We start from the raw sequence: 19,152 nt of genomic DNA on the forward strand, positions 1-19,152 counted from the left end.
CAGACAGGAATGATGTCAGCAACTAAAAATTCTTTCCCAAAAAGCACTACTTTTTCAAGATCATAATTTTTTTATAAGAAGTTCTTACAGCCGAGCAACTTCTATAGCATTTTTCACATATAAATTAAAAAAAAAAAAGGTTTAATTATTTGTGTTCAAAGCAGTATTACTATGATCTGTTTGTCAGTACGTTTATATTAGTACAGTGGTATCTGTAAATAAGTGCTTATGGCAGAAACTAGGGCACATGAGAGCTATACAGCTGTCCTTTATGTGTTGCCCTTGGAACATACTTTGTAAGAACACTTGGACTGCCACTGAAGGGATAATTTGCCAGAGACTAAACTTCAAAATAAATTTCCAGCTGTACATTTCAAGCTTCACATCAGCTTCTAAAAGCTCAAGTGTTATCCCTGAATAAGGTAGAACTGATCATTTCTCAGACCAATGAAGTTAAACTTTAAATGTTTCATATTATAATGTTAAGAAAAATGTAGTAATCAAATATCCATTTGTGAAAAGTGATTTATAAAAGTTTCCTATCTTGTACTAGAAACTAGAAGGACATACAATACAATAATTAGCTTTGCGCGTAAAGAATATAATTGCCATCCCTTAAAGTGTTAAACTTGTTTTATTACCTAGCTCATGTATATTCTGTTATGCATACCCTGAAGCTGGTCTTTAAAATTTTTCAGGAAACTGCTATAGAAATTATGTTTGATTTTTTTTTCTTGACTTGTCTGAGTTTTGAAGAGCAAAGCATAGAGGAGTACAGGATGTACCCCAGGTGCTGGAGAGACGTTGCATTATCATTAAGAGTTTAGTACACCCTACAACTGAAAGCTACATCAACTGGAGCTCTCCAGTGGAGGAAGAGTTTATAAATGGGTGGATCTGGACAATGCCTTGTAAAATCAGCAGCTAAATAATTCGGGACTAAACTGTGTTTGAGGTGTGGAATGAATCCAAGTGTTTCACCACCTGTCACGTCTACATTGGCTTCAAGATCTGTGCTTCAGCTTGCAGGTCCAGGTCTCTAGGGCCTGTCTCTAGGACAGATGTATCTCCAGATAGATACATGTAGGAGGAGCATTGATGTAGTGCAAACTAGTCCTTGTGCTGGAGATTCCCTGCCTGGAGAGCAAACCTTCAAACCTTTCTGGTCAGGACAGGTCAATAGACAGCCAGTTCAGATGAATGGGGGAGCCTGAACTAACATGACAGCATGACAGAATTTGAACCAAATAGGGAAAATGTAATCCCACTAGAAGCTGAAATGGCTCTTGGCTCCTGGAATAGAATTACTGTTTCCCAGGAGGATTTTTTTGATTCTTCTGTCTGGGAGAGTGAGAAGTTTAGAGGGGAACTGTAGGCTGTCCTTACTACTCATTTCTGAGAAACTCAAGTGATGCCCATGTACTTCTGAAGCCATGTTGTACAGTATGACTACATGTCCACCTACAAATGCCTTCCAGTGAAATGTATGTAATATCAACTGAAGGGGAACTGGTGTTGGAAAATGTCCATTGAGTCACCCCTCAATCATTTTAAGAATAGCTTAACACAAGTATTCCAGCTCTTGGCTGTGATTTTTTATACATTAAAGCCTGCTTCTTAAAAAGCCATACAAAAATCTCTTATAACAGTCTGATTTTTTATGAGAATAATCAGTGCTACAGAGTTTGGTATTCAGTTCCCTGGAAATATTTCAAGCCTCTGGTTCCTAAGATTAACTTATAACTGAATAAAGATTTAGACTCTTCTGCCTTTCCCACTATATGTTAAAATGAAACTACATATGTCTTAATTTTGTTTGAATAAAACTAAGTCCGTTATTATTTAAATTGGTAAATACATTTTAAAAAATCTACTTATGCACAAATAAGTAGAAACGGTATAGGCTCACCCTTCCAAAATCTTTGTTTACACTGAAATTAAGAGCCTAAAGATTCTGGAAATATAAGGGATTTAATAAACCAGTTCATGTATCCTTAGTCATAAAGACCATTTTGATTTGCACTAAAATATTTCTCTGGGAGAAGTTGTGACTTCCTTATAGGAGATGAATGGCCATTAGTTCCTGCAGCACAGGTCAGATCTGTATTATTCTCTGCAGATTTCTATAAGTGGAAATTTTCTTCTGTTCTACATTATCAACCTGTAACATTCAACTATTCTCACCAGTGTATCCGTGTATGTGTAAAAATATAGGCATATGAAAACACATAAAGAAAAGAATATGCGATAGAACTACAAAATAGAAAAAAAAAGTAAGTAAGCTTGAAAGATTTCCTTCTGTTAGTCAGGATCAGCAGAACTTTTACTATCCCTGGCAGAAGTTTTCCTAGCTTTTTCTTGTACTAGTTGCTACACCACGGATTTTTGAAGTAACAATCAAAATGTATTCATCAAAAACCAGCAGAGCTGGATCATCAACGGATTTCTTTCATGCAGGCAACAAGGGTCCACACGCACTTTTGGAAGCACTGAAAGGCTCATCTACAGTCACCTAGAAGATGTTTGGTGGGGAGAGGTTAACAGGGACAGGAATCCCTCCTTAGCAGGAGGATGGAGAAGAAGGTGACTTTGCAGAAATCAGGCTTGTCTCTGTGGGATCCTGTCTATGTGGGGTGTAGTTTTTTCCCCCTAATTTCTTAAGCAAATTACAGTGCCTGGCTGTTTAGCTGTGATTGCCTCATCTCCTGGAGAGGATAGAAGTCTGATGAGTCTGGAGCTTTTATGAGACCAGAAATTAGGCAGAGAAGAAACAAGGCTGGTACAATTCAGCCCTTATCTGGCCCCTGAGAGAGCAGCAATAGGTGGCTAGCCATCTCCTGTGTAGCGCTGCAGCAGCCCAACTTGCATATGCAGCCATTTAGCCAGCCAAACAGGTGTAGGAGATGTAGCAAGGATCTGGGAATAGTGTGAGGGCTAAGGAGGGTTAGGGGTTTTGATATGCAAGACAGGCTTTATTACTTTTGCAGCTGAAGGAATAACCTGCTTAGCTACAGGAGCTGTGATCAAGTGGCCATGGAATTGTTTTACCCACAAAAGGAGAAGGGTGGCTTTTGAACACTCCTCGCTATGAAGGGGTTTCAGTCCACTGCTCCAGTTTCTCAGAAATGAGAGCCACAAGTTAGTCTGCAACTTGGCACGGAGCCACATTGCTGCTGAAGCCATACGACTATGCAGAAAAGGAATGCAAGATTTATGGGGCCAGCAAGGGAGACTAAACAAATGAGAGTCTGAGTCTGTAGCCCAGAGATGAGGACACTTCCCTGAGAATTGCATCCTTGCAACACTGAGACCACATATTCAAAATAACAAATATGTGAACAGTGCAAATTATAAACAACTTTAACAACGCAACAGAGCTTGTGGTTTGATTTTGTTTGTTTGTTTGTGGTATTCTGGGTTTTTTTTTCCTCCTCCTATCCATTTAAAACAAGCAGGGATGGGTCTTGTTCCTCTGGATAAACCTTCCCTTCCCCAGCTGGAGAGAAGGGGCCAAAAGGCAGAGAGACATCTGAGCGCTGTAGCTCAGATACATGTGTTATTACATTGCAACACTCACAATTATTATCACAGGGGCCATAAAATGGGGCTCTTTTCAAGACTCCTCACAAACAGCTGCTGCCAGCTGAGGAATTTGGGCTGAGCTACATATAATTCCCAACCGTGATCATCAGCGGCTGCTCTCCCTGTGGAGGCAGCCTCTCCAGCAGCTGCCTGCGCTGCCTGCGCACATTGCTGTGTGCTCTCCCTGCTCCCAGCCCAGCTCTGCCACATCCCACTGACAGGCAGCAAACCTCCCGGGAGTGAATGCCATTAGTAATGCCCTGAGAGGACTCTGGGCTCATTCAGCTCAGAGGACTGCAAATGAGGCAAACAGCAAGCTTAGGGGATCAGGATACTTAGTCACGGGAAAATAACAGGACTCAGGGACTGCTTTCTAGAAGGATGGCAAGGACCTTAACACAGCTTTGAATGCTTTGACTTAGAAAAGTTCACTGATGCTTTCCCAAGCTATGTGCTTAAGTATTTACTGGAAATTTGTTCTCTATTGTGTGGCATTTGCAAATGGGAGTAATTTCATTATTTGCATCCTACCATTCATAAAATAAGAAACAATTGTCTTCCTCTCCAGAGGAGTATCCACAGCCTCCTTCTCTCTCCCACTTTCAGAGTAAAAGTTTGTTCTCCACCTTCCCCTCACTTGCTATGAAACCAGCAGTAACATTTTTTTTCTAAGAGATATAAAAAAGCGGTGTTCATTGGAATGCATGAGACTTAAAATACATCTTCCTAAAAGTAATTCACAATCATTTTTCAGACTTTTTTTTCTGCTTTTCAGTCTATAAGACTCATCTTCCATTAAGATCCATTTTGGACTGATTTTTATCACAGATTATTATTTTTGCATACCTCTGCCCATTCCCATAGGAAAGAACAAGAAAATTAACTCCATCTCCTGCTGAGGTGGCCTCTCACAAAGGTAGACCTACTGATATGTTACTACACTGGGGTTTTTTTCCAAACATTTACAACCTTGCTTCCCAGAATAGAGTGAGGAACACAAAAATAGAAACAAATTCAAATGTTATGATCAAATGCATAATTCTCCGTTATGATAGTACTAATAATTATAAAGGCCCCAGCAAAGGTTTAAAAATGAATGCATTGCTTTAACTGCTCTTTTCCATTTCCACCCACTCTGTGTAGTGAACACATATTTCAAAGTATAACGGATATTGCAAGCTACAGATGTTATGAATTATTTTCCAGTGCTAGTCACATTTTTGGTACAGATAGTTTCAGCCTCCTGGCTCCACAGGCTAATACCTAAGAGTAATGATATATTCTTGAAACTAAAAATCAAGCAACTTCTATTTCTGTGTTCTTTCTAATTAACTTTTAATTTCAAAGGTCTGGAAGGTATATACGTTCTCAAGAAGCACTGAAGTATTTTAGAAAGGCAGAAAAATGTTCTGAAACAATCATGAAATTTCAGTGATTAAGACATTAAGTTAAAAAAAATCAAATATTATGAGTTTTCTGCACTTCTAGAATTGCCAGCTTTACATTCCCCACTGTCATGGTTACAGACATAAAACATCCCATCAGAGAACCGCAACTGTCCTATGTGATTCATGCAATCTGCCAGCACCATGTGCATAATGGCTTTAGACAAAGTGAATGCAGTACAGATGTACTATCTATGAGTACTCATGCATTAAGGTGAAACATTTATTTCTTACTAGTATTTTACAGTAGTCAGAAGAGAGCACTTCAGTGACTCAGAAAAGTGAGCATTATCTAACAAATTACATTTTGAATGATCCTTTGGAGTAATATAATTTGATGTTTGCCTAGTTCGCAGTTTAAGCAGCAGGCAGCAGATGACAATTTAAGGATAGCTCCCTCAATATTTACTTTGGGATTTACCAGAATTAGCACTAACATAATGTAGTAGCCATAAAGAGTCATTTGGGGAGGATCTTCTCTGGTTTCAAGTAAACCTACCCCTTCCTGTTCTGACCACATGGTCATTGCACAGCCCTAGTTTTATTATGACCTGAGGGCAGAGATACGTTCCTGGTTATTTCAGGTACTTCTAAACATAACATGGCCACTTTTCAGAAATGCTGTAGGATTGTTTTCAATCTACTTTCATGGGAGCAAACAATGGAAGGAGCTGCTGTGACTGTTTCTGAACATAGTGAATAACATTTAGATAAATGCTGAGAGAGAATTTTCTGGCTGAAACAAGGAGTCTGCAGACCAGTTAGTGCCCTCTTTCTAGTAGATGATGTTGTATATATCCTTGTAACTCTTAGATATTTTTGCTTTGTTATTTATTTTGCTAGTCTTTTAGTGATAGACCTTCCCCAGGTCAGCTATCACTCTATCGGTCATCTCCAGCCCAGATGACGTAAACTCTCTGCCACAGAGTGAAGGCAGAGAGTTTGACTTCTTCCTCTTCTTATCTTAAAGGAGATAGAATAAGTTTTGCCCCCAAACCCTGAAAACAGTAACATTTTCATTCAATTCTGATCTTAAGTTCCCTCTTCCTTTTTCCTTTCCTGAGTCTGAAATTTTCTATTCATCTCCTTTCTTAACTATTTCTGTTATAGCTTCCCTTGAAAAAGCAAGATTTTCCCTTTTATGTTCATACTATCCGTTCTTTTCTTTACCTTTTCTGGGCTACTGCTACTATACAAACTTTATTAGCACTCTTCACCTTTCCTTTCCCATTCTTACTTCCAAGTGGCAAAGGACCGGTATAATCTTCCCAATTTGAAGCTGTGGAAATCAAAGCTGAAGACCTGCTTGAACTTATGGAAAAAAATGGCATCAGAGCTGAATGATAATATAGTTTTTTAGTCCTGTTTGATTAACTCACTTATGCTTTTGCTCCTACACCTCTTAGGTAGACATATTCACCAGAGAGTTTGGTTATTGCACCACTACAAACATTCTTCTTCCATGTCACCCTAAAATACAAATTCATTCAAAGCCTATTTACTTTCTGAGGCCTACACTGGAGCAGTAGAAAGGAAAACATGCAGTCCAGCATAGAAACTGAGGTTGTCCTAGGCTTTCACATTTTAGGTGGTGCAGGAGGTGCAGGAAGAAACTGGTTCTGGGATGACCTATTGCACATTTCTATTGAGCTGATGATGTATTACAGAACCAGACTGTAGCCCCATTTACACTTGCATATGTTTTAAAAGCTGTAGCATTTCTATAAATAATCTGTTCATTTGTTGTTTTGCCATTAAATCCCTAAGGTTGCCATTAAATTAAGTGGGCAGAAAATGTTTCTTGTTTTCACTGCTTTTTAAAATATGCATATTTACTGCATTTCTTTTCTTATTGAAATTAAAACTGCAAGCATCCTCTCCTTAACAGATTTTTGTAGCGACTCAAGGCACTTCAAATAGATCCCAGGAAACAAAAACAAAGCTGGTATGGGATGCTTTCCTGGGTGCCCTTTCACTTAAGAGCATGCACTTAGAGAGCACACAAATTCTTTAAATACTGCTTTTCACCTTTTTCATTCCTTATTGACTGCCTAAGAAGTTTGCAGTAGAGTTGCCTATATAGTAAATGTAACCCTGCTAACAACAGGGTCATCTGTACAGAGCTGTTTGAGTCCCATAATCGGTCCCATAAGTTGAAAACCACAACTCAACCCCTCCCCCTCCAAAAGAAACCTGTGCAAGCATGGTCCTTGGTCTTAAGGTCCTTTTGTGTCCATATTCATTGTTCTTATCTCTTCCGTTGCACGGAAGCCAATGACCAAGTTCTACTCCATCTTTCTACTTTGCTTTCATAGTGTAAAGGACAATAATGCTCTGTGTGAATGAGTCCTTAAATATAATACAATCAAAGAGACCTAGAATTCCAGCATTTGTCAATATTGTTTGTCAGGGCAGGCATGTGAAGCAGGACAAATAAATTTAAAGAAAATAAATTGCAATGCATTTTGAAGGATATATTCTTAGATTTGAACTTTAGGAAAAGATAAAAGTATATTCAGAAAAATACTCTTTTTCTGTAACCTGTTTGTCTCCCTTTGGCCCACTTCCTCCTTTTAATCACATGGCAGATCCAGGACATAGACCAGTGAGGCCAAAGTTGATAAGGCGAAGACAATCCCAAATCTAGGTTAGAGAGTTTTGAAAATCTGTTTAAAGGTAAAATCTTTTCTAAGTACCATGGTAACTGGACTCTGCAAGCAGTGTTTTCATGAGCAGCTGGAGGCTAGTATTGACAGCTCCTTGCTGTTATCACTGGTGGCTTCACATAGGATCCAAATTCCCAGGTCTCCTCCCTGTTGGCAGTGGGTTCTCAGTGAATGTTGGGAAGGAGCCTTTGGACTATCTTGTTCTTCCTAAGACTTGGCTGGGAACCTTTCACAGTTGAATAGCACAGGCTTTATGTTGAGAAAGCACAGATAGTTTTTAAATAGTTACGTGTCTTACCAAGTAATACACCCTATAAATGTGTTAGGAACATAATACACATACTATGGATGTCCATAACACTAATAGGTGTCAGCAGTGATTATTTAGTATGTTTTAAGCACTGTTATCACCTGCTATGACTTATAATAATTGACTCACATTTTACCAGCTATCTATTAGCTATTTATTTGTGCATTGGAAAATTTTAGAAACGAACCCTTGTCACAGTGCAAACCAGAAAACAGTCACTTCTTGTATCACTTGGACTTAGTAGTCAGGATTTCTATTCCTGCAACTAGGCTTTCTTAAATGGCATTTCCTAGTCTGAAGCAAGCAAACAAAACTAAAAAATAAAAATAAAAATTAAAAAACCAACACACAGACTTGGTAACTGTTACCTTGGAGCAAGCAGCTAATAAAGAAGGTATGTATTTAGAGTGGATTAATTTTCACCAAAAATCATGTTTATCAACTGGAACTGAACATCAGCAATTCAGGTTGCGATGCAACAAGGCCTGTCTTTCACTGTTACACTGGCAAAAGCTAATTATTTTTTGTTAATAAAAACCAGCCTACATCCAGGCCAATATATATATATTTTTCTTGACAGCTTTTCAAGAGTGTTTTCTAATTATTGGGTTCTTGACTTAATAGTTTTTCTGGATGTACTGAATACAGGGGTTTAATTCATGCTTTCTTTAACTTCCAAGGCATCCCCAAAAATTGTATCTAAGCAGAATATATATATAAAAAAAATAATAATCAATGGCAAATTTATTACAAAATAATGCTGGTAACCCAAATTTATTTTTTCCGTGCTTTTATTTTATCACACATAGCTTCATTAATCTGAAAGTAAGTTGTATGACCTCAAGCGGTCATTGAGAGCCTGTGTTGGCAGTTCTGTTCTCCAAGAGTGATGTATCCTTTCTGTCACTGACATCCACCTTAGACAGGCTGCACTGCCCCACGGGGCAGCTGCCTAACTCTCCCCATGACTGTGAAAGGAGGCTAGATGACTCTCAGAGAGCTAACACTACCTGGGATCACTCTCATGTTACAGATAATACCTGTAATACTTCATATAGATCCTCCAGTCTGATCTCCAACATGTTTGAGTATTACAATTCACCCAGTTAGGATGTGGAAAGTCCAAAGATTTGTGTTTGATGACAGCATAAGATATGTTTGGCTGAAGAATGTTGTCCAAAAAGGCATTTAGTCTTCAGTTTTAAGGCCATGGTGTTGTGATGCACAGGTTACTCTTAGTATAAGTGACAACATCCGTTCCCAAATTTCACAGTACCATTTTTATTGATAATATTTTTGTTAAATGATCCACTTCCATGAAGTCAGGGGATTTCATGACAGTCTCAGCTTCTATTAAACATAGAAGGAGTAAGTCTCTAGTCCTTATTGTTAGAAGGAAGAAATACATGAAACATGGAATAACTTGTCCTAAAGGCTCAGCAATTACAATGTAAATTAAGGAAAAAATTTTTCTTTACAAATTATATTTGCGAATGACTGGCCATTTAAGGATCCATGCTTTTTCTTAATACATCTTTAGAAGCCTGTAAGATTTAAAAATTATAGTTTTGAAAGATTGGTAAACATTCAAATAATGGCAGGGATTCTAAAGCTAAGACACGATAGTAAGTAATCCTATCTGTTTTCTTGAACTCATAAAATGACTGAGACTGATCACCAGTGAAGTACATATTATTTTTTAAGAAGATTTTATGTTGACAGCAGAAATTCAAATCAAGGTATATCCCAAAGGAAGTAATTTCCTTTATAATGAGAGATGAGGTTCCCAAATGGAGTCATGATCGGAAAACGGGTGTTCAGATGTTTCTAGGAGATTTTATACAATGAGATAAATCATCTTTTGTCAACAAATAAATTAGCTGTTGTCACATTACCATGGTTCAGATATTGAAGAGCCATCACTTAATACAGTTTAGAACGTATGTGTTCAGATAAACTGCCTCATGTTACCAGATCCCCGGAATAATGCTTTACATATCTGTGAGCTTTTCACCCACTGATCCCAAAGTGCTTTTCAAACACATATTCCAACACCCATACTGAGCTTTAATATTCCCTTCTTTACTTTACAGCTGGAGAAACCCTGCATTTCTGAGCTGGGAGTAAAATTCCAATTTCAACTGTAATACTGCTCGAACTTTGACTACTGACATCCATCTCTTGCACACTTTTTGGAGACCACAAAACCTCCATGGATGCTCACAGCAAGAGGGCTGGAGGGACCCCCTTACGTCCTGTGAAGTCTCCAAGGAAGGTGATCTCATTGCATCCTGCAGAGCACAGACACTGCTCACTTCATAAGGGGCTGCCAGACCTATCTGAAGGTGAATTAAAGCTGTGACCACCACCTCTGCACATGCTTATGGAGCATTCTGCATCCACTGCAAGGCTGAGTAATCACACATGCATCCTCCTGCCTACCAGGGCACTCTGGGAAGAACATTTTCTTGAGACTCCCTTTGGGAGGATGAGACTTTTAATGGAATGGTTAATCCTTGCTAGGGCTTTTACAAGGCATGTTTGACTGGCCAGCCTGACTTCACACCTCCCCTGTATTTATTATTTTAAAACAGAAGAGTTGCCTCTGATCGGCTATATCAGTTACTCCCTGCCTGTAGCACGTGCTAATAAGGATGTCTGTGATTTCTAGGGAAAGTATGGCTATAGCATACTAGTGCCTTATACCAAGGCATGATTAAAAAGTGAACCTGTGGCTCCCTTTTAGTAACAGGAGGCAGATTCGGAAAAAGCAGCACTTTTATAAAGATAGTACAATGACCCTCCTTGATGAGGTCCTTGAGTTTGTTGCACAAAGATAATACATCTCATGTAAGGATGGGGGTCTGCTCTCGATCTGTCAGTAACCACAGCTCAGAAAGAATTTTTCTTTGGGGTGTGAGAAGACAGCATTCTCCTTCCTGCTAACTCAGCTCTTGGCTTGAAGGCAAAATAAATTAATTCAAAGGTATGTGCTTAGGAAGATGTGACTGAAGCTTAAAAGTACAGGAATGCAAAAATTCAGCTGACGAGTGTAATTGGACCACTGGGCATTTTTTTCACTGTGTTTTTTTTTATTGAATTTGGATTTTATTATTATTATTATTCCTCTCCTGTGAGGACAGGCTGAGAGAGTTGGGGTTGTTCAGCCTGGAGAAGAGAAGGCTGTGGGGAGACCTTATTGCAGCCTCCCAGTACTTGAAGGGGGATTACAGGAAGGATGGGGGCAACCTCTTTAGCAAGGCCTGTTGTGACAGGACAAGGGGTAGTGGTTTTAAACTAAGGGAGGGTAGATTTAGACAGCATATAAGAAAAAATTTTTTTACAATGAGGGTGGTGAAACACTGGAACAGGTTGCCCAGAGAGGTGGTAGATGCCCCATCCCTAGAAACATTCAAAGTCAGGTTGTTCAGAGCCCTGTCCAACCTGATCTAGTTGAAGAAGTCCTGACTCACCACAGAGGGGTCAGACTAGGTGACCTCTAAAGGTCCCTTCCAACCCAAACCGTTCTCTGATTCTATGATTATTCCCATCCAGTGCTCAGGAGACAAGGGACAAACCTAGACCCTGGATGCAATAGTTCTCCTGTGTCAGATAGTTGGCTTTTTCCTTACGAAGCAAGAGTTTGCAAATAGCAAATGCCCCTTTGGGCACAAAAAGAAGCATTCTGAGGAAGAGGAGACCTCTCCATAAGTAGCCCACGCTAGGGTCCGTCAGCTGCCTTGCTCTGACACGCTTTCTGCACTCAGAGGCTCATGGCTGCAGAAAGCCCTCCTTCCACACCAAAGACTGAGTGGAAGAAAGGATCCTGATCCAGATTTCAACTTTCCTTTGTGGGATCTGATTTAGTAAGCTCCTAATATATCCCTGAAAGGAGTCTTGTTATTGCCTGCAGTTTTTCTTCAATTAGTGCCCATGGGACTAGATGACTACATTTGATAATTTTGGGGGAGGGAGGTAGCTAATTTGGTTGGGTTGGAAATGCCCGGAGTTGAAGGGAAAGGCGGGCCAGGAGCAGTGGTTAGCAGGGAGGTGGAACTGTCATTGGCGATTTCATGGCTCCCGTGTGCACATTGCCTTCCTGATCACTGTGCCCCAAGCACCCTTCATCCCACAGCCCAGGAGCATGCTAGGTCATCCTGGCAGGACCTCCATAGTTTGCCACAAAATTTTGAGCTCTTGGGGCTAGCTCCCAGCTATCCTCAAGTCAGGAGGCAAATTTGACCTTGTCTGAGTCCAAGTCCCACAGAAACAGATTCAAGGCCGGAAGAGAGGAGAGTGGAGGGCAGATTTGCCTGTGAGCAGGCAGCACACACAGCTGTCCTGGCCCTGCTTGCAGGGGCAGCCATCAGACCGGTGCCCTGGTGAGCCTCCCACTTGGGCCACAGCCCATCAGGGGCTGTCATAGCTACATGTGACAAGGATGGATGAAACTTAATGCCTAGGCTGGGGAACTCCAGATGATTATTACTTCCTTGAGCTCTGCCAGGGAAATATTATTCATTTTTCAGGGCTGCATATTTTAAGCCCAGGGAGATCTCTCTTCCTTCGTGCCCAAAGGCAGCCCAGTCACTTCAAAAGCACAATTTTTTCATTGCACTATCCACAGCATGGGGTTTAAACCAAGCTCAAAATATTTCTCCTTACCACCACTCTCAAAATGATCTGGGAAACACAGATCTGGGGCCTTAATTGCTGTATTTCTGAGTCTCCTTGTCAATATGGGACTCTATTAACCCAGAATAATTTGTAGGTACTGGACTATAGTGCAACCCTTGACAAACCAGGTGTGTGTGAAGAACGGAATGAACATGGGAGCAAGTACAGCAACAAAGGGTCCCTGTGTAAATATCTTTACTTTTTTACCAAGGGAAAGCTCCTTAGATTCTGCAGAATTGAAGCAGACTGGAGACAAGTTCCCAGAATAACTTAAATTCCATCCGCAATAGCTAGTGTAACAATAATAAAGCCTAAGACCTTCATGCATGTGGGGCAACCTCCTTCCCACTCCCTGCCCCGTGTTTGCTACTATCTGGCACCTGAATGTCTTTCAAAAGGGACAGTACCGTGAAAGCTTTATGAATGTATTACTAGGTTAGTCCATGCTCATTTGTGCAACTTGGCTTGCATCGTTCACTGGGTCTTTGCCAAACATACGCAACAGCGTAATTATGTGGCTTTCTTTACTAAATTCACAGAAGTTTCTAGGGATGTAACTAATGTTTTGCTCTCCTTTCTGTAATGATACGACACTCACCACAATGAGACCCAGGTCCTAATTGGTGGATTTGTGCCATGCTTTACAGTAATTATCAAAGCCAATGTTATAACACAGGAAAATAGAAACACCCTGTTATACATTTAAACAGCTGAAAGAAGACCTTTTTAAAAAAATAAACTCTATAAAATCGTAAGAGAAGTTATTTGTCCACTGAATAAGATGCCTAATTTTCTTGTGAGAAAAACGAACTTTAATTGATCTTCTGCACCGCACGCTGACTTAGACTAAATAATACTGGCTTAACCAAGAGCAGTCTCACTGAAGTCAGCTTCATTACTTGAGATTTCTGCATGGGAAAGTCAAATACGGTGATGGCAGGCATGGCTTCACATCCTGTTGGTCTGACTGTGCAGACAAGTACGTGAGGGAGTAAGGGGAATTTGTGAGAAAGGTTCTCGTGGTTTCAGCTTGAACAGTGTCTATAAAAGATATCTAATAAGGAGCTCCAAAATGTGTTCATTGTTTTGGAGTGTGTCCAAGCTCTTTCCTCCAAAAAGTTGGTTCCAGCATATATGCTTCAGGGTTGGTTATTCCATGCTCATGTATTCCAATGGAAATGGGATGATTTCTATGTTGAGGTACTAGACAGTATGATTAAGGGTGTTGGAGCTTGGACCATGCAATTTAGAACCTTTGAAAATGTTTCCATCCCTACATCTGACTTCACTGAATTTATTTAATACGCATTTGAAGGAATAGCCTTGAAACGTTATTTTCTCTGCAACAGAAATCTGTGGTCTTTCAAAGAACAAACGAAATGTACATACAAAAAATACACATTAAAAAAAAATGGAACATTCTTCTTGGTCATAACAAACGTCCATCTTGCCAGAGCTTTATGGCCTACTTCGTATAGTACATTCTAGTTAACAGTAGCTGTAGCACACTTCTTTGGCAAAAAGCCAGTTACCGAGTGGCAATGTGTAGCATCCTCACCGCCTCAGCTGCAAAACCGTGCCTAGAATATAAGTATATACCCTATGAAGATAATCCTGGGCTTACCTAGGTCAGAGCACTGCACCACGCGAAGATGGCACTGGCAGCGGAAGGGACACACTGGTCCAAATCCAGATGTGACAGGATCGTCTGTTGGAGGCATATCGGCCGACCCTTCATCCTCCAGCATAAAGTCAAAGAGGCCCTGCTGGTGGAACGGCTTGGCCAAACATACTGGCAGCAGTAGGACGAAGAGAAAAGCCAGCCTCATGGCTTAGTTCATCGACTCCGGGCAGAACCTACGGATCAAAGCAGGAGATTTACAGCAAAAGTAGCAGTTTGTCATAGCTGCACAGTTCCTGCTGAAGGAGGTCCAGCACATCCACCAATTGCATAACTGTTCCTTTCAATAAATGAAAACTGATTTGTGAAAATAGGACAGTTATGTGATAGGAGTCTGGTAACTGCTTGTCAATAGACTTTTTTTTTTTTACAGAGCAGTTTAAAGGCAACTGTAAACACATCTGTTTGCATATTTAGAGTAATATTTATTAGGAACAGGCAGCTCTGTCAACTTTGTTATGCAAAACAGTCAAAACAATAAGCCACATTTTCCATGTGTCTGTTTTCTGCCAACGTAACAGTCTATTTGATTTCATTAGCATTTGTTTCATAGAAATGAGTTTGCCCCCTGGGGATGAACCTGAGGTTCCCAAACTCACTGTAATGCAGTATTTCATGTCCCAAGAAATATTTTTTTAAAGTGCCAGTTTGCTGTGTGTTTTAAATTATAGCCTAGTAAAACCGACTGAGAAAGAGTAGGATCTAGTGACAGGGTGGAGAGAAAGGAAGACCTTTAGTTGTTTAAATGAGCTATACTTCTTTCCTAGTTTAAACAGCACAATAAAATGGAAAACAATGTTGTGTTATATTGGATATTCTTGGCTTTCTTTACAAATTTTTGGCTAGGGGATTTTATGATATAAACAACGCACCCTGAAAATCTTCTGCTTTGTACCGCATAAGCATTTTAATTGATGCTTGTAGTATTGTCAGCATACTTTCTAATGGGACTTCAGGGCCTCACTCTGCAGGCTTTCATGCTCAGGAGCAACTTTATGCAAGTGTGTGTTGCCATAGATATTACCAAGGAAAACTGCTTAAATATGTGTTCTCAGGACCTAGGCCTAAATGCATTTCAATACACTGTACATTGTGCTACCTGCATTGTTGTGAGCTGAGAGACATTCCAAAACAGCTGTGTGCAGGTTTTGTATCAAGGCTGCATAGATCAGCTAATTTTCCAAAAATTATTTTCTTTTACTGTTCTTTTACTTTTACTATTCTTTTACTATTTATTTTATATAAGGAAGCCTATCTTTTACAAACCTTCATGGGTCTAAAAACAACCCACAAAAAACCTATGAAAAAACCTCCCTTCAAGTTGCCAAATGACAGAAAGGCAAACTTGTCATTTATTTAGGAGCCATTTGTTAAAACGGGTGGCATCATCTTCTATATAGATGTTGCTCTTTGTAATGAAAGCAAAAAGAGCCCACTTCCTTCTTCAGGTCAATAACTTCCGAAATGCCTTGTCTGGGTGCTAGCTGGGAGAAGTTATCCAACAGTTAGGGGCGTGGTTAGGGTTAGGTTAACTCAGCTCCATACTGATTAATGGAAAGCTAAAAAAACTAGGGGAGAGGCAGAGGAGGAGGAGAACTGTCTCCCTGTCTACATTGACATATGGAACCTAGCAGGTAGATTACTAACATGGGCAAGTGCTGTTAGGTGAGAGTGGTATCCTGAGGCCTCTCTTTCTAGAATTCCACATCCAGGTACTCTAACAGGAAAGGTTAATATAAAAAAACCTAAACAAATAAAAATCACAGGCCTGGAATTAGATACAATCTATATTGTGCCTGCGTTCTATTTCCTTCATGAATTTCTACCTACAGATGCCAATAATACAATCCTTCAGAAACCTTTAGGGCTCAGTCTTGAGAGGATGAAAAGGTTACCTTATAAAATAGCTAGTGTTTTAAAACCATAGCTTACATTTCCATCATCTTCCTAGCAGGAAGATGGGTGTCTAACATCTTCAGATGTCCCAAAGACTTCAAAGTGACTTCACATGGAGTACTGTTGCCTCTTTAAGAGACATAGTTGGTTTCTTAGTTGGACCTGAAAGTATTTTTTCTTCCTGTAGCAGACATATTACCTGCATGCACTGAGGTGTTTTGCAGACCTCAATATCAACTAGAGTGTCAGAGCATTTAACAGTTGTCCTGTTAGCCCAACTCAGCACTGTGCAAACTCGTGCCATGTAGCAGGGGCGGGCAGTGTCCCCATGTGGGCCATCCTCCTGTGCTCCCTCCTGCCCTGGCCCCCACTGATGCTGGGACTGTGTCCCTTCCCTGGAAGCCCCCCATGATGCATGCAGAGTACACACAGACAAGTAAGGATATCACAGCAAAGTGGTGTTAATATATGGTGGTGAGTTCTTACCAGGGTTTAATCTAAAAGAAGATTTTTGAAATAATAATTATTATGTACGAATTATTGTAAAACAGCAATGCAATTTATTAATAGTCTGAAACCAGAAAACAAATTTGCTAAAGCATCACCATTCATTGTTATAAGTTGCCTTGTGAAAATGATTAATAAAATATTACCCAGTACAAACTATTTTTCAGAATGTACATTAACATCAGTAAACATTGGGAATGCTGCACGCCAAACCTGGCATGGCACTGGCAGTCAGTACTATTTAAAGAGCTTCTCCAGCTCTTTTTTATATATTTGCGTATTTTTAAAATATTTTAAAATATTTAAAACTGCTTGTATTCCCCTCCCCAGGGTCACTGCTGAAGCACCATACATCCCAAGAATGCACAGTCAGGATCTTATGATGGAGTTAAATTACTACCCCTCAAAAAAAACCAAACCAAAACAAAAAAAACAACCTGTAAAACAATGCAAAGGCACTTTGGAAGTGTCTTCACATTTTACTACTTTTTCACTTTAATACTGATAACTTCACTTATCTCAGTTAAACCCTGTAGTAGGCCTTTTCCTTTGGTCCCTGTTTTGTCAAAGCTATAATAAAATCAGTAAAAGCTGTGTATAAAGCAAAAATTTAGGACAATAAAGGATATCAACGTTCTAATCTGAGGACACAGCAGAGAAAATAGCAAACACAAGCTACATATTAATCAGGAAATAGGAACAGATATGTGTCTGCATGTCTTTGTATACATATTCATACTGCAGGCACACATATCTGTTCCTATTGTTTGCACTTATAAATGAGCATAAACAGAGGAAAAAAATATATACTCTAGTAGTATAAAACTGCACTAGTAAGAAATGGTTACACTTCACTTACAAAAAAATAGGGGGGAAAATCTGAATTCTTAAAGGTCTGTGACACAATATTTATGTCTGCAGGACATAACTGTTTAAATTTGCTTTAATTATGTGTTTACAATGAGGAAGAATTTTCCACAAACAGAGGAAACTATACCATAGACTTGGCCACATTTCAGTTTAAAATACCACTGGAAATATGCTTCATCAGTTCACGTCACCACTGTATTGGTGGTCTTCTTGTCAGTTTACCTTAATCTTAAGTTTTAAATATTAGTTCACCTACTGTCAGAATTCTCTCAAAAATGCCACAAAAGACAGGCTAAACAATATGTGCAGTTTCAAAAAAAATCTTCTACATTATCTGCTTTACCCATTTTGTGTAATAAAGTCTAGATGTGGAAACACAGGAGTCAGAAGTTTTAAAGAGATTAAAGCTCTGTTAACAGGAGTTTCAACTCCAGTTTTCTACTATTTCATTCATAGGAACTTAAATGTGAGTCCCTTGTTTGTACACTGTAACATAGCACTTTCTAACATTACAAAGACATACGCTGAGCCCGTCCAACTAACTACAACGTATTTTTTTTAATCTGAAATTGAAATTATATTCATTAATGTTTGGAATATATATGAAGAAATCTGAATGAAAAAGAAGTCACAGAGTGCAGTTTAAAACAGAAATGTAAGAACTCATGCATTTTTTACACTCACTACATCACCGATTCTAATCACTGGATTGCAAACAGAATATACTGCTGCAAAAGTTTACAGTAAGGAAAAAGAAAGGACTATAGCAGTGCTTATACAAATCAAAACAAGACACAGAACAGTCAAATAAACAGTAGGAAATCTGCACAGCCCTTGAGAATGCATTCTCGTGTTCCCAAGAAACAAAAGTGCTGGATACAAAACTTAACATTGCTAAACGTTTAGTACGATATTTTCCTTGCTTCTCTTAAAGTTCAACTAGTTCTTGCCGTAGACTTGCCTGAAGTTTTATTAGTGTAGCATAGTTCAGGAGAATTACTGAAAACCGTACCTTTTAATCCAGGGATTTGCAACAGGAGCTCTCAAAGCTGAGATGTAATTAAACTAAATATTCAACCCAGGCAAAAGGCTTTGCAGGTGTGGAAAGGAGGAGGGGGTAAGTTCAGCTCAGTGACTGTCACTTGGTGGAAAACCCTCCTGCTTCTATTCCATAGCACAGTTAAAAAATAAGGTTTCTCTCAATGAACACAATCCAGGCTGACACCCACATTAGATCATATGGTAATGATATGTCTCCTGTATTGTAGCCAGAAACTTTATCAGCTCTTTTGCTTTCTTTTCCTCCTTTTCCTTTCTAATTTGCTTTATTCTTTTTTCATCTGTTTAGAATCCCAAACTACTTGTACACTATAAGACAGATGCTTAGCTGTAATTCATCTTATTTTATTTATGTCCCTACAACATATATTTAGGAAAGTTTTCTTGGTTTTAACTATTAGGTTTTTTCTGACTCATTACTGAGAAAAATGCTTGGCTGTTCCTCTTGTTTATAGTATT

General features: G+C 39.4%; 1 protein-coding gene across 1 annotated transcript in view; it reads right to left on the reverse strand.

The window, feature by feature from the left end:
* DCN (decorin) overlaps nt 1-18,862 on the reverse strand; it is a 41,131-nt gene extending 22,269 nt beyond the window's left edge. The window contains exons 1-2 of the mRNA XM_064450749.1: nt 18,647-18,862; nt 14,305-14,537 (exon numbers count right to left, since the gene is read on the reverse strand). Of these exons, the coding sequence (XP_064306819.1) occupies nt 14,305-14,509 (205 nt within the window). The 5' untranslated portion in view covers nt 14,510-14,537; nt 18,647-18,862. The remainder of the gene's footprint in view (nt 1-14,304; nt 14,538-18,646) is intronic.
* Between the last annotated feature and the right edge of the window lie 290 nt (nt 18,863-19,152).

The sequence above is a fragment of the Phalacrocorax carbo genome, chromosome 1, assembly GCF_963921805.1.
Source record: "Phalacrocorax carbo chromosome 1, bPhaCar2.1, whole genome shotgun sequence".
In the NCBI taxonomy this organism is placed as follows: Eukaryota; Metazoa; Chordata; class Aves; order Suliformes; family Phalacrocoracidae; genus Phalacrocorax; species Phalacrocorax carbo.